This window comes from Silurus aristotelis (genome assembly GCF_946808225.1).
Source record: "Silurus aristotelis genome assembly, chromosome: 19".
Lineage (NCBI taxonomy): Eukaryota > Metazoa > Chordata > Actinopteri > Siluriformes > Siluridae > Silurus > Silurus aristotelis.
In genome coordinates, this window is record NC_139592.1 from 14,050,074 (window position 1) to 14,062,956 (window position 12,883).

The 12,883-nt window shown below is 35.9% G+C and overlaps 1 protein-coding gene and 1 long non-coding RNA gene across 2 annotated transcripts; one reads left to right on the forward strand and one right to left on the reverse strand.

The window, feature by feature from the left end:
* The first annotated feature begins 1,668 nt into the window (after positions 1-1,668).
* Positions 1,669-7,260, forward strand: LOC310741889. Its single transcript, XR_014538082.1, has 4 exons — positions 1,669-1,815; positions 5,780-5,886; positions 6,046-6,153; positions 6,798-7,260. It is a non-coding gene; the product is annotated as an uncharacterized lncRNA (long non-coding RNA).
* A 756-nt stretch (positions 7,261-8,016) lies between these two features.
* Positions 8,017-9,892, reverse strand: ppdpfb (pancreatic progenitor cell differentiation and proliferation factor b). Its single transcript, XM_083570285.1, has 5 exons — positions 9,731-9,892; positions 9,032-9,118; positions 8,854-8,931; positions 8,498-8,591; positions 8,017-8,387 (listed from the first exon to the last, which is right to left on the reverse strand). Exons 2-5 carry the CDS (start codon positions 9,084-9,086, stop codon positions 8,270-8,272), a joined length of 345 nt encoding a protein of 114 aa, XP_083426411.1. The 5' UTR covers positions 9,087-9,118; positions 9,731-9,892; the 3' UTR covers positions 8,017-8,269.
* Between the last annotated feature and the right edge of the window lie 2,991 nt (positions 9,893-12,883).

Here is a 12,883-nt window from a genome sequence, read left to right on the forward strand (position 1 = left end):
CTATGTGGGTTGATAAACAAGAGACCAAAAAAACTAAAATGAGCTGAAGGCCACTGTCAAAGAAACCTGAGCTTCCATACCACCTGAGCAGTGTCACAGACCGGTTACCTCCATTCCATGCCGAATTAAGGCAGTAATTAAAGCAAAAGGAGCCCCTACCAAGTATTGAGTACATATACAGTAAATTAACATACTTTCCAGAAGGCCAACAATTTACTAAAAATGTTTTTTAGATTGGTCTTATGAAGTATTAAATTTTTTTTTAGATTTGTGCGCTTTTGTTAAATGTGAGCAAAAAATCATTAAAAATAAAGAAATAAACACTTGAATAAACACTATCTAATATACAAGTTTCACTTTTTTATATAGAATTATTAACATAAATAAACGTTTTAATGATTTTTAATGAAGCCTCTTCTGAAGCTGGCTCACAAGAAAGGGCACAAACAGTTTGCTGAAGACAACTTGACCTGGCAGTTTTCCAACATAATAACGACAACACACCACCAATGAGGAAGCTGAAGGTGATGAAGTGGGCAGGTTTGTATCAAGACCTGAACCCTATTAAGCACCTATGAGGCATCCTTAAGTGGAAGGTCATTATGGAGGAGTGGAAGAGGATCACAGCAACAACCGGTGCAGCTCTGGTGAATTCTATGCCCAGAAGGATTAAGGCAGTGCACAGTAGTGCTCACACAAAATATTAACACTTTGGACACAGTTTTGACATGTTCACTTACTCCGTACAAACGTTGTGTCTATCTATCTATCTATCTATCTATCTATCTATCTATCTATCTATCTATCTATCTATCTATACACACATATATATATATATATATATATATATATATATATATATATATATATATATATATATATATATATATATATATATATTGAACTGAGTGACAAGTGAATGAACATGAAACTATTCAAACAGGCAGTCAACAAACCACAAGACTGAACCCAATATTCTCAAGATGTAAAACTGCAATGCTTCCTGCTGCAACATTGCATATTCACAGAACTCCAATTTAAGCAAGACATGGGTCTTTTCTTTTACCTATGTTTTTTTCAGGATAATGTCATTTATCGTAATGTGGCAAATTAAGGTCACAGCGGTCAGCGGGCTTGCCAGGAAATTCAGAATCTCAGGAGGCATCTGTCTTTTACCCTTATGTAAAGTCATCCAGTGATATTAGACACTTTTCAAGTGAACCCATATCGAATGAGCTGTGAATGAGCTTTACTAGTGGACAAATGCTGACAAGAACATGTGAATAATTGGCAAGTCTCTCAATCCACTCTGTCCTCTAAATCACTTGACCTTTCTACATTTAATTCCTTAATATAATACGACACTGCAGAAGCAATATCTTCTGCATTATAATATATTTTTTTCTTTCACTAGGATGCACACTTTACTTGATCAGGAGGAAGCAGACATCTTTCATAAAGATGCACACTACAACTGGTTTGAAGGGAGGGGTGAAAAAAACTAACATTATCACTTTAACATGAAAGAAGAATGTTAGAGCTTATGAGTCTTGATCACACCTCCCCCCAAGTTTGTGAAAATGTCAAGAAAGCAAATGGGGGCGGCCCCAGTTTCTCAACCAATTGCTATGCAGTGCTGGAGTGTCTGGCATCTGGAGGATTCCTGAGTGGAAAGGGGCTATATAAAGATCCTGGAGACTTGTTATGTTAGTACATTTCCCTGCAGCAGCATCTATGCTTTATAACATGTAAGAAAGCAGTCAACCTACTTCTCAACAAATATTGACTCCAAGGATTTTAATAGGCTGCATAAAGGTATGTCTATCTATCTATCTATCTATCTATCTATCTATCTATCTATCTATCTATCTATCTATCTATCTATCTATCTATCTATCTATCTATCTATCTATCTATCTATCTATCTATCTATCTATCTATCTATCTATCTATCTATCTATCTATCCATCCATCCGTCTATCTATCCGTCTGTCTAAATGTCTAAATGTCTAAATGTTCTCAACAGTACATAAGAAAAGTTCAAAATGCATATACATTTTTAAAATGGCACTTTTACTTTACACTTTACATTAATCTTTGTTAGCAAAGTCTCATGTCTCTCCCAAAGCTCCTGGCAATTCCCTTTTCTTTATTTCATTTTGTGACACCTGATGATTCTAACAATGAAACAAAGTCCTCAAACCAAAGTGACCTTCTCAGTACACACACACACACACACACACACACACACACACACACACACACACACACACACACACACACACACACACGCAAGTGTATAAAATGTTACACAATGCAAGGTCTTTAAAATATTCTCAAGACAAGTGTTGCTGTATAGCAACACTTAATAGCTTAACTTTACTTGTATCAAGATGAATAAAAAAATAAAGCAACCACAATTGAATTTCAACTATAAATTACTGTATTTTTGTATTTTACAAATACTAAGGAAGCATGAAATTTCTTCGCAAACCTCCCATCAATTGGCGTATTTGATCAGTTCCTTAACATTTACACTGATTCAGTTGATTAAGTAAACAATGTTCGATAGCAACAGCTTTTCTCTGGCAAAGTCACGCATATGTAAATCTTACATATGCAACCAGTTAATAGATCAAATATTCACATTCATATTCCCTGTGATCTCCCAGATAAAGGTTACCTTTAAAGTAACCAACAGTTTAATATTTAACAGTTTGTGAACAACTCATAACTGTACCCTAATTTAGTTACTTGGTGTTTGTTAAAGAAGGGCTACTTTACATAAGACAACTGATTGCACTTGCATTCATTGCAACTAGTTTCTAACCAATTAATCATTTGATTGTTAATCATAAATATAATAATATATTTGTCAGGCAGGCATTAATGCAATTGTATGTAAAATCATTATCCTACTAAACAGCTACTTTAATTAGGGTACAATATTCGGCAATCAAATATTTATTTATCAATCATTTGACACCTATTTAAAACTAGCAGCCTGCACGGTTCTTACCTTGACCACCTTCTTTCCTATGGATGATTTTTTTGTTTTGAGCAAACTACTAAGTAGGTACCAATTAGAGGCCACATTTTTATGATGGTATCATGTAGACTTCTTATAAAGTATTTTACAGTATTTTTAAACTACAAAAATACAAAAACACGAATGTATTTTGGTACAAAATAGGAATCCATTTTCATCAAACCTATCAAATACAAATTACAAATTCCTATTTCATATTTGAAATACGTATTTGAAATACATGTATCATAAATACTGCCCATCCCTGCTAACAGTATTTCTTAATCATGCAAAATTCACCTCAGCCTCCATTGATAAAAGATTATTTTCATATCCTGAAATGGCTCATGCAACCACCCACAGTTTAATAATATATATATCGTTTCCAAAATCAAGGCAAAAGCAAAGTCGTGAAATATTGCCTACTGTTTCTAAAAATGAGGAACCTTACATTTTGTAATAACCTGCAGTTATATACAAAGTGGCAAAATACTGATCTCGTGATTGTGGTGGCAGGGTATTTAAATTAACATGTATCACATGTTGAGCAGTTGATACAACAGCACTGTTGTTATCATTTATCAGATCATGTGATCTATGCTGGAGATATTGATCTTAATTTTGTTTAGTAGACACAACGACACAATCATTTGTTTTGTTTTTTTCAATTCACCTGTTGTATAGGTCATATTATTTCTCAAGTACACTCAGGCAGAGCAGAATTGCTAGGACATATACACAATTTGACATGTTTGTTGGGGGAGAGAATTGCCTACAAAACAAAAGTACCAACTCAAAAGCAGATGTCACTTATGAATGGTTAGAGAAAGATAAATACAGATTGGGGAAAAATAGACAAGCCCAAAACACACCACCATGTTAGTGTCAGTTATGAGCTATCAGTGATACACCACCCTACTGAGGGGTAGAGAAGGGCCCACACACTGTACAAACTATTCTCCTTTAAGTGCTCTAAAACATTTAACGGCTACAGACTACAGTTTAGTCACAACCATTTAACTCAACCAACTTACATTGTATGCACTCCTGAAGTAGGACTATATGATCTCTGTGGTTATATTTAGAAGAGTTTAATAGCACATGCAGACATAGATCACATAGTGAGTTGGCTAAAGTGCTAAAACAAGTGAACACATCCTATTTAACTCTCTAAAAGCATGCATGAATGTACAATAACAGGGTAATGCAGTAGGAGAAAGATAAACAGCTAGCAGTATGAACATGTGCAGATTATCTGCTGTAAACAGAGAGGGTTATCTCAGGCATTTGTCAAGCATTACTTGAGTCTCAACAAAAAGCGCAACACAAACACCTGAATGTTTACAATAGTCTTTGTGCCTCTCTTCTGTAACACTTTTCTCAATGTCAAACCTGTTCATCTTGCCTTTGCCTCCTTGAACAAGTCAATCGAGATGTGGGACACCATAACAGTAATTCCATAAACAACTCTCCTTTAAAGAGGAAATTATTTTCACACTAATGGCAGTCATCTGCCATCATTTTGATCAGTATTATTAGCAATATTTTGGTATTTTTCCATGAAATCTGCATGTTGGTATTACCAGTACTGTGTGCAAAACAATACCCAGTATCTACCTAAACTTTTAAACACAAACAAAACACATTGTTGAGCATAGAGCTCAGGTAGTAGTGTAGTGTGATGACAAAGTACTGTAAAGTCATCGTCATGCAAACGTGGCATTAGGGGACTAGCCTTAATGGGGAAAAAAACAAAAAAACAAAACGGCACATTCACATTCATACATACATGACTGATTGACACACACACACACACACACACACACACACACACACACACACACACACACACACACACACACACACACACACACACACACACACACACACTCTCTCTAAAAGCAAATTAACACAGGCAATAAGCCAATCTGTATGCTTTAATGCATAATCCCTTTTAAATGACAAATATTTGTACCAAACAAAACACTAGAATAAAGATGATTTTGTCTTTTTTTTTTTATTATTTAGATGATTTTGAAACCTGTTATTGTTTAGTGAGGTGTGGATTTAACCTGTTGATCTCAAGTTCAAACCTGTTCATGTGAAATACACCAATATCTAAAAAAAACGAATAAGTCTAATAATCTTGATAATGATGTGTTGCGATCATCAGTGTCAACAAACACACAAATAATGAAAAAAAAATCCCATTTTTGCTTTGGATGAACTGTATAATATGAACTGCTTGGCTGTGCTGCAGCTAGAGGGCGAGTAAAGAGCTTCAGCTTCCCCTTTGACACACTTATGATAAGAAGAGATGCATGTGTCTAGAATCAACAGGTTTATTTTATATGTCAACAAAGTTTCTTCTTTTAGCTTTGCATGGGTCAGGGTTTCTGTGTAATGGAACTTGTCCTCATTGCACTTCAGTAAATCAGAGACAAACATCCTGTTTTTCAGCTTAGATGATGTTTGTACATGTGCAGTTGTACAGGTTCAGGTGTATTGCAGTGCACCTGTTTTCCTGATAATAATAATTCAATTAAGTCTTTAAAACATAATACCTACACTTTAATTCAGGTTGACACAAATGTGTTGATATTGTAGTCAAATCATTTAAGCAATTACATTTAAGTAAGTAAAACTATTGACTACCTACTTTCACTTTTAATAATGGACTCAAAATAACTGATTATTAACTGATAACTGTTCTGATACTGTCACTTGCGTATGTTCCTTGTGTTACGGTAGGTTCTGCAGAGGTGGGGTTGGGTCTTTCCAATTATTGAACTACACAGAGATCATGAGCAGTGTGAACTCTGCTGCTTGTCTGCTGGCAAGGAATCACTTTTACCAGAGTAAGTGCAGTGCTATTTTTAACTTTGTTTGGCTAGAGGCACGGTTGCCAGATTTACAATTTCAGTCCCTGTCTAGATTTTTTACCTGTACCAAATAAAAACCCTGTACAATTAGTGAATCCAAACAAAAAAATATATATTCATATATTTATTTCACAGATGTCAGTTCTACCAACAAATTACAGCCTGTGTATAGCTTCCCTGGAGAACTGTCACAAGCCAGGCAAAGGCATGTGACTGTCTGGAAAGCTGCCTCCATACACCAAGGTATAGTTGAGAATTTTTGCAAATGTACTAATTAAAAAAACAAAACAGTTTTTTTCACTATGAGATAAGCCAATTTCTAGACACACGTTAAAAAAAAAAAAAAAAAAAAAAGAAGAGAAAATAGAAAAGCAAAAAGTTTTGCTTTTAGCGAGGAACCCTTGTCTTTAGGGGGAGACCAGTGGCACAGCACAGCTCCATGGTCCTCAGTGTCACCCAGAGCTCAAGTTACTGTCTGTGTGAAGTTTCACTGGTTCTTGCTTTTTATGTGTGATTTCCTTATTATACTCCTGCTTCCTACAACCTCCCTAAACATTTGGTTAGGAAGATTGGTGACTCTAAAAAATCTATAAGAAATCAGTCGTTACTGAAATACTTCAACACATCCATCTGCCACAAACAACAATGACACAGATACAATTCGCTAAGATCACATTTGTTGCTCACATGTCTGATGTGAACATTAAATAAAGATCTTGAACTGTATCTGCATGATTAGTCATGGCATTGCTGGCACAGGATTGGATCAGGGTTATAAAATACATGCAAATGGCAAGTGTATTAGTTAAAGCAACATAATGAGAATTATATAAACCTCAACTATGTTCAAGATTCTGGTTAATGGATATTTGTGCCACTCTGTGCAGGTTTGTCAGGACAGGTGCCCAGACGATGGGTATTAAGTGTGGTTTGGAAAAGTTCAACATCCTGCCCGGCCTTAACCAAACCACAAGGATCTGCGAACCGTGCAATCAAATAGACATCTGAACTTGTTTAAAGACTTCATGTAACATTCCTGGAGCCACAGCACATCCTTTCTCAATTGGAACCCCCTAACCCATTGGGATTGGAGACTTTATCTAGCTGATCTACGACAATATTTTCCTAGCAGTTCATTGGTCCAAGAAGATACCAGAACGAAAGGACCTGCAGTTGTTTTGTGGCATGATGCATTCCCGTAAAAATGACCTCTCGTTTTCCCCAAAGAGCAAGATTAAATCTCTTGTGTTCTCCTGAACCCTCACTGTAGGGAGTGTCCTCATTCCTCAGCATCCAATCATGACCCAGTCTCTATTGCACAGACCTGTTGCCAAGCACAGGGGAAGAGAGACTTAGAGGGGGGGGGATTTGTGTGTCAGCACACTACACAAATCCCTTTCCATGAACACAGCCATCAGTGTGCAGTGACACATGAGAGGAAATACAAGACACTGTATGAAAACTATATTCAAGATGATTTAAAATGGTCAAATAGTGAGGTCAAGCTCCATTTTTTTAAGCACCTTCTGTCATGCAAGTTAAGAAAAATGAACAAATCTGTGCTTTTTCCATCTGCCTTGATCAGCACTTTTAGACTTCCCCACTCACAAAAACATCTAGATTTGTTGACTTTTCCAAACTCTTCATGTTTGTCCTAAGCAGGCAACGTGATTTTTCCACACCAGAATGTACAAAAAAAAAAAAAAAAAACACAATCAACTTTGTAAGCATGACAAGAAAAAAAAAAAAAAAAAAATAGTTTCATAGAAACTGAATCAACACAATGATTTGCATTTATCTGGAATTTTGCCAACAAGCCAAAAATAGACTTTCACCGAGGGAATAAAGGAACAGTGAAAATTAATCATAAGTGGTTTTCGTCATTGTACACGTAGCAAAAAAAGCAATATTTGCCTAAGCGTTTAGGCAAAAAGCAACCATTAAAAAGAGTGAAGATGTAAGAGTGAAATGTATTTAGATTTAAATTTAAAAACTGTTGGCATGTTTCAACACAATTTAAATTTGTAGGAAAATAAACAAATGCCAGCTCAAAGAAAGCAACATAAGCAAAAAATAATTTACATCCCTAATAGTAAAGAACAAACGTTTTGGCTAGTTCAAAGTTTTATTGTTTCTGTGAACACGGTGACAGTGGAAAGTAGTAACAAAACAGTGTTACAGATGTGTAAAAAAACATACAAAAAATACCTTCATTTTGTTTTAAGCCACACATTAACTAATGGTTAGGAAACAACCTAAAAATCTAACTCTTCCACACATAAAATGGGAAATAAAACAATAGTAACAAATAAAATTAGGGCCGTTTCCCGTCCCCTAGCGTTGGTCCCCTTAAACGGACTTAAGATTGAGAATTTTCCACCTCCGACTTCCCAGCGTCGCTACACTCACTGGTCTGCCTCTTCACCATATCCCGAGCAATACACATTACCTGCCCGTCAGTCACACTCAGCCCTGACCTGCACAGAGTCAAGTCAGTGATCATGTCAATAAAAAAAAGGGGGAGATGATTTCACAAATAAATAAGCTTAGATTAAAAGGTTTATTGAATTAAAAACTTTTGACACACTTCTGCTGAGCCTCTTCAGCCAAGGAGCCCATACCAGGCTGCTTCCCGAAGAAAAAGCTGGACCACCAGTGACCAGAGTCTTGCTTGGGCAGACCTGGAAAACATTGACAAAATTATAATTAAAAATAAAAATAAAAATATATATATATGCATCTCAAACCATAAAACTCTGATAAATGGTTCCAATGAAACGTGCAAAACCGAAAAGTGATAAAGCCAGACATCCAAATCAGTGATCAGGTCAATTTCACAACACCTGGCTATTACAAAAGTTTATTACTCAAATCTGCAACGTGGCCAAGGCCTCTGTAAAGAAGGAAAATGATCGGTGGGAACCGAGATTATGAAACACACACCTGGATGATGTGGAATAACCTCCCCAGTGTATTCCGAACTGCCGCAAGAGCTGCTACTTGACGTAGAGCCAAGGCGCCCTGAGAACACACAGATGGACCCATTAACAGCATGTTCTCAATGTCTCCGTGCCAATAAAGTGTTTGCACGTACACCAGTGTTTTGTGCTGGTGCTCTTACTTCGGTAATAGTCATGGGTAGCTACGAGAGATCCACCGGCTGGGATGGCTGCCATGCTGATCTGTTAACCCTGCCTTAGATGATGACCTGAAAAGTAAAAATATGTTGGCATAACAATGGAAATGTGCAATGTCTACATAAACACTGTAAATGAGCAGGAAACAGTTTTGATAGTCCTGGCAGTGGTTTTCATTCTACATATGTTAAACATTGAAGCAAGACTCTGGACAGGACAGGACAGGTCTGTTTACTTTCCTTGCAAAGGAACAAACCTGATACAGGCTCTTGTTTTTAGAAGACACAATGCCATATATAAAGACATATTTGCCCCCGTGAAAGTGTCAAAAATGCTGTAAATATTAAAACAAAAACAATTCCCCAACCAAAACCAGCTGGTTCTAGTAACTGTCCATTACTCATGTCATATGACGTGAGAATATTGTATTTTTGGAAGGAAAATGCACAACTAAACACTATTTTAATGAAGCTCGACGTTTACATTGTGCAGTTACTACGATTACAATGAATATTTTTGTTGAATATATAGTAAAAATAAATCCGCAACCCCAAGACAGCTAGCATGAGAATAAAACAAACAGCAGCGCCTCACGACTCCCACCCTCTTAAATCATAATATAGACTTAGTATGGTATCGAGTACAGAAACAAAAGACACGCACAGAAATCTATCCACTCTCACCTTCTTGTTGGTGTTGATGTTTTATAGCACCCTGGGTAACTCAGTCGGAGGCTTATAGGGGGAAAACGCTAGGCGACGGGGCCCATTTGAAAAGATTTGGGTAGTTGAAACCCTCAACGTCCATTTACGATACCGCAATGCTGTCTGAGTCCAGTCCCAAGCAGCATGGCTTTTTATACCACGTTGTGACGTCACCACCCGTACTGGCCGCTGCTCTGGGAAAACTGGATTAAACCAGACTGTCGGGCTGCTCCTGTTTCTGTTTTTGGAAGTGTCAGAATATACCGCAAAATATGGAGAGCAAAACAAAAAATTGTTGGTCACCAAGCATTTATCAATTCAGTTAATTTTAATTAAATTAAATGTTTGCCTTGCCACGAAAGTATAGTTTTATAGTTTTTTTCACTAATAATAAGCATACTTTTTGACTTCCCGACAGAGCTTCCCTGGTGGTCTAGTGGTTAGGATTCGGCGCTCTCACCGCCGCGGCCCGGGTTCGATTCCCGGTCAGGGAACATGATTTTTTTTTATTATTATTATTTTACAAATAGTTTGGTCAAACTGTACTTCTAATTAATTTAAAGATTTGATATCTTTTTGATTTTCCACATTTATCAATAAGGTGTTAAGTACTCTCAAATGAAGATTAAACTTATGTGTACTTCAGAATTCTGTCGAACACGACTTAATACACAAAGACTGATCATTCAGGATACTTCCATGTCATTCTCAATAACATTTCTCCGTAACTTATTTATAAATATTTAAAACCACTATAATTTATATTAAGTCCTGACTTGAGCAATACAATACAATAATAATAATTTTTAATAATAACACAAAATCTAAATTTTGAAAATCTAATTCACTGCTCTATAAAACAACTTTAAGCTTTGAAAAACTTTAAATATTTATCAAGAAAATAATTTCCAAATGGATAAACATATTTTTAAAAATTCCTACTAGGTAACAGATAATCATCAAAAGGTATTTATTCATTGCAGTAGCCCCACAACACAATCTATTAATAAAATGTAATATGTATTCATTATATGTAGTAATACATGTAATATTTTATACAAACATTTCGGCATACTTTCAATCTACCCCTTCTCACAATTCTTAAAAACAATACATTTTTATAATGCATATAATATTGTTATAAACATATGTACATTATTCAAACTTACTGCTCATTGTTACAATAGAACAGTGTGTATATGTGCATCATACATTGTTATTTATTACTCCTGAGAGAATTTACACTCCCAATTTACCCAATATCCCAATACCCCTGAATTCACTATATACAGCATAGTTTCATTCACGCACTTTCCCCCAGTGACTCTCCCCCATAGTTCATTAGCTAAGCTATTTTCCAAAAACCTGATGGCAAATAGAGACTTCATTCATAAGAGGAGCTTGTCATTAATTAACCAGTTTATTTCAGGGTTATTTGGACATTAGCTGATTGATGGTACATTGATAAGGGATAGTTCATAGAAACCAAGCCTAACTTTAGATGAAGGACACAGTACAGATGAAAGTTCACACACACACACACACACACACACACACACACACACACACACACACACACACACACACACACACACATACATACACACACACACACACACACACACACACACACACACACACACACACACACACACACACACACACATACATACACACACATGCACACACACCATCATTTTGTAATACACAAAGTGTACCATATCTCAGGCTACAGATAAGTGAGAGGAGGATTCAGTTGATTGTTTGATATTTTATTGTCTTATAAAATTTTTTTTTTTTTTTTGGTATTGTAATGGTTTACATGTATTAATGAAACTTAGGCTTCGTCTAATTAAATGTACATACATTTGAGTAATAATAATAATAATCAGCAAAAGAATATGAATAAGAAAAATTGTACAAGAAGACAAACATTACCACCAATTATAATTACAACCCGAAATCTAGTTGTTAAAATGTTTAAAAGAAACACAAAACATTTTTGGGACAATAATTGAACCAGAAACACCATATATTATTATAATTGTTTGGTTTAATGTATTCAGTGTAATATCTAATATAAGGGAAAAAAATATAGTCAATATTGTCAAGAATATTTTATATTCCACATATTCCACGTATTTTCCCAATACGGTAATATTGATGAACATAAAGAAAAATATAATGTAAGATCATATTGGAAAATCATCATTTGGAAAATTTTGGGTATTTTCTATTCTGGCAAGGGTAGTTAGTAAGGTGTATAAAGGTAATTGACATGCATGTCATAGTGATGTATAACTTCACATCATATACAAATAACCTTGTACATTTGCTCATTCATGCAAATATTCAATCTACTATTCATGTGGAAGCGCCACAAAACACAAATTCACACAAAAACAGGTCAAAATGTCCTCATCAAGCATTAGAATGGGCAAAAAATGTTTTTGAGCATGACATAGTTGCTGATGTCAGATGAGCTGTTTTGAGTTTCCAAATTACTAATTTCCAAATTACTAATTTATTGGGATTTTTACACACAACAGTCTTAATGCCTTATTGATTGTAGAGGTCAGGGGAGAATAGCCAGACTGGCTTGAACAGACATGTAGGCTACAGTAATGCAAATAACCACACTGTCAAGTTGTCATCTGATCTTACCAGCCACACTGAGCTCCCTGACCTGCAGACAATCTAGAGAGAGAACAACGAGGCGCTTCTGCAAAGGCCATTCGCACCCTCACCCAGGACAACAGCTAGGACCAGTCATGCAAACTTAAGCCATGACACAACCTTCACCAACCTTGACCCATGAAGTCATATGTTTTGGACCATGAACAAATCCTTTCTTCCTCCACATTTTAGCTTATCATTTGCTTCATCTCTTTAATTCCAGTCTGTCCTGCAGATTCTTACTGCTGGTTAGTGGTTTAAATGTTATTCTATGGTCTCTTATTTTTGCTGTTCTTTGAATAATGGATTGTGATACACCAACTTCTGTTCTGTGGAGGCTGGTGGTGATGTCACCGACTGTTGTTTTAGGGCATTTCACCACATTTTACACAATTTATCTGTCACCAACAGCTGTTTTTAACTTGTTGCTAGTACACCAGTGTTTTCTTTCTTTTT

Excerpts from the sequence above, each read along its gene's own strand:
- ppdpfb (XM_083570285.1), bottom strand. The coding sequence starts at position 9,086 with ATGGCAGCCATCCCAGCCGGTGGATCTCTCGTAGCTACCCATGACTAT. Across the intron at positions 8,592-8,853 it reads GGTTATTCCACATCATCCAG|GTCTGCCCAAGCAAGACTCT; the intron begins GTGTGTGTTTCA and ends AATGTTTTCCAG. Across the intron at positions 8,388-8,497 it reads GCTGAAGAGGCTCAGCAGAA|GTCAGGGCTGAGTGTGACTG; the intron begins GTGTGTCAAAAG and ends GACTCTGTGCAG.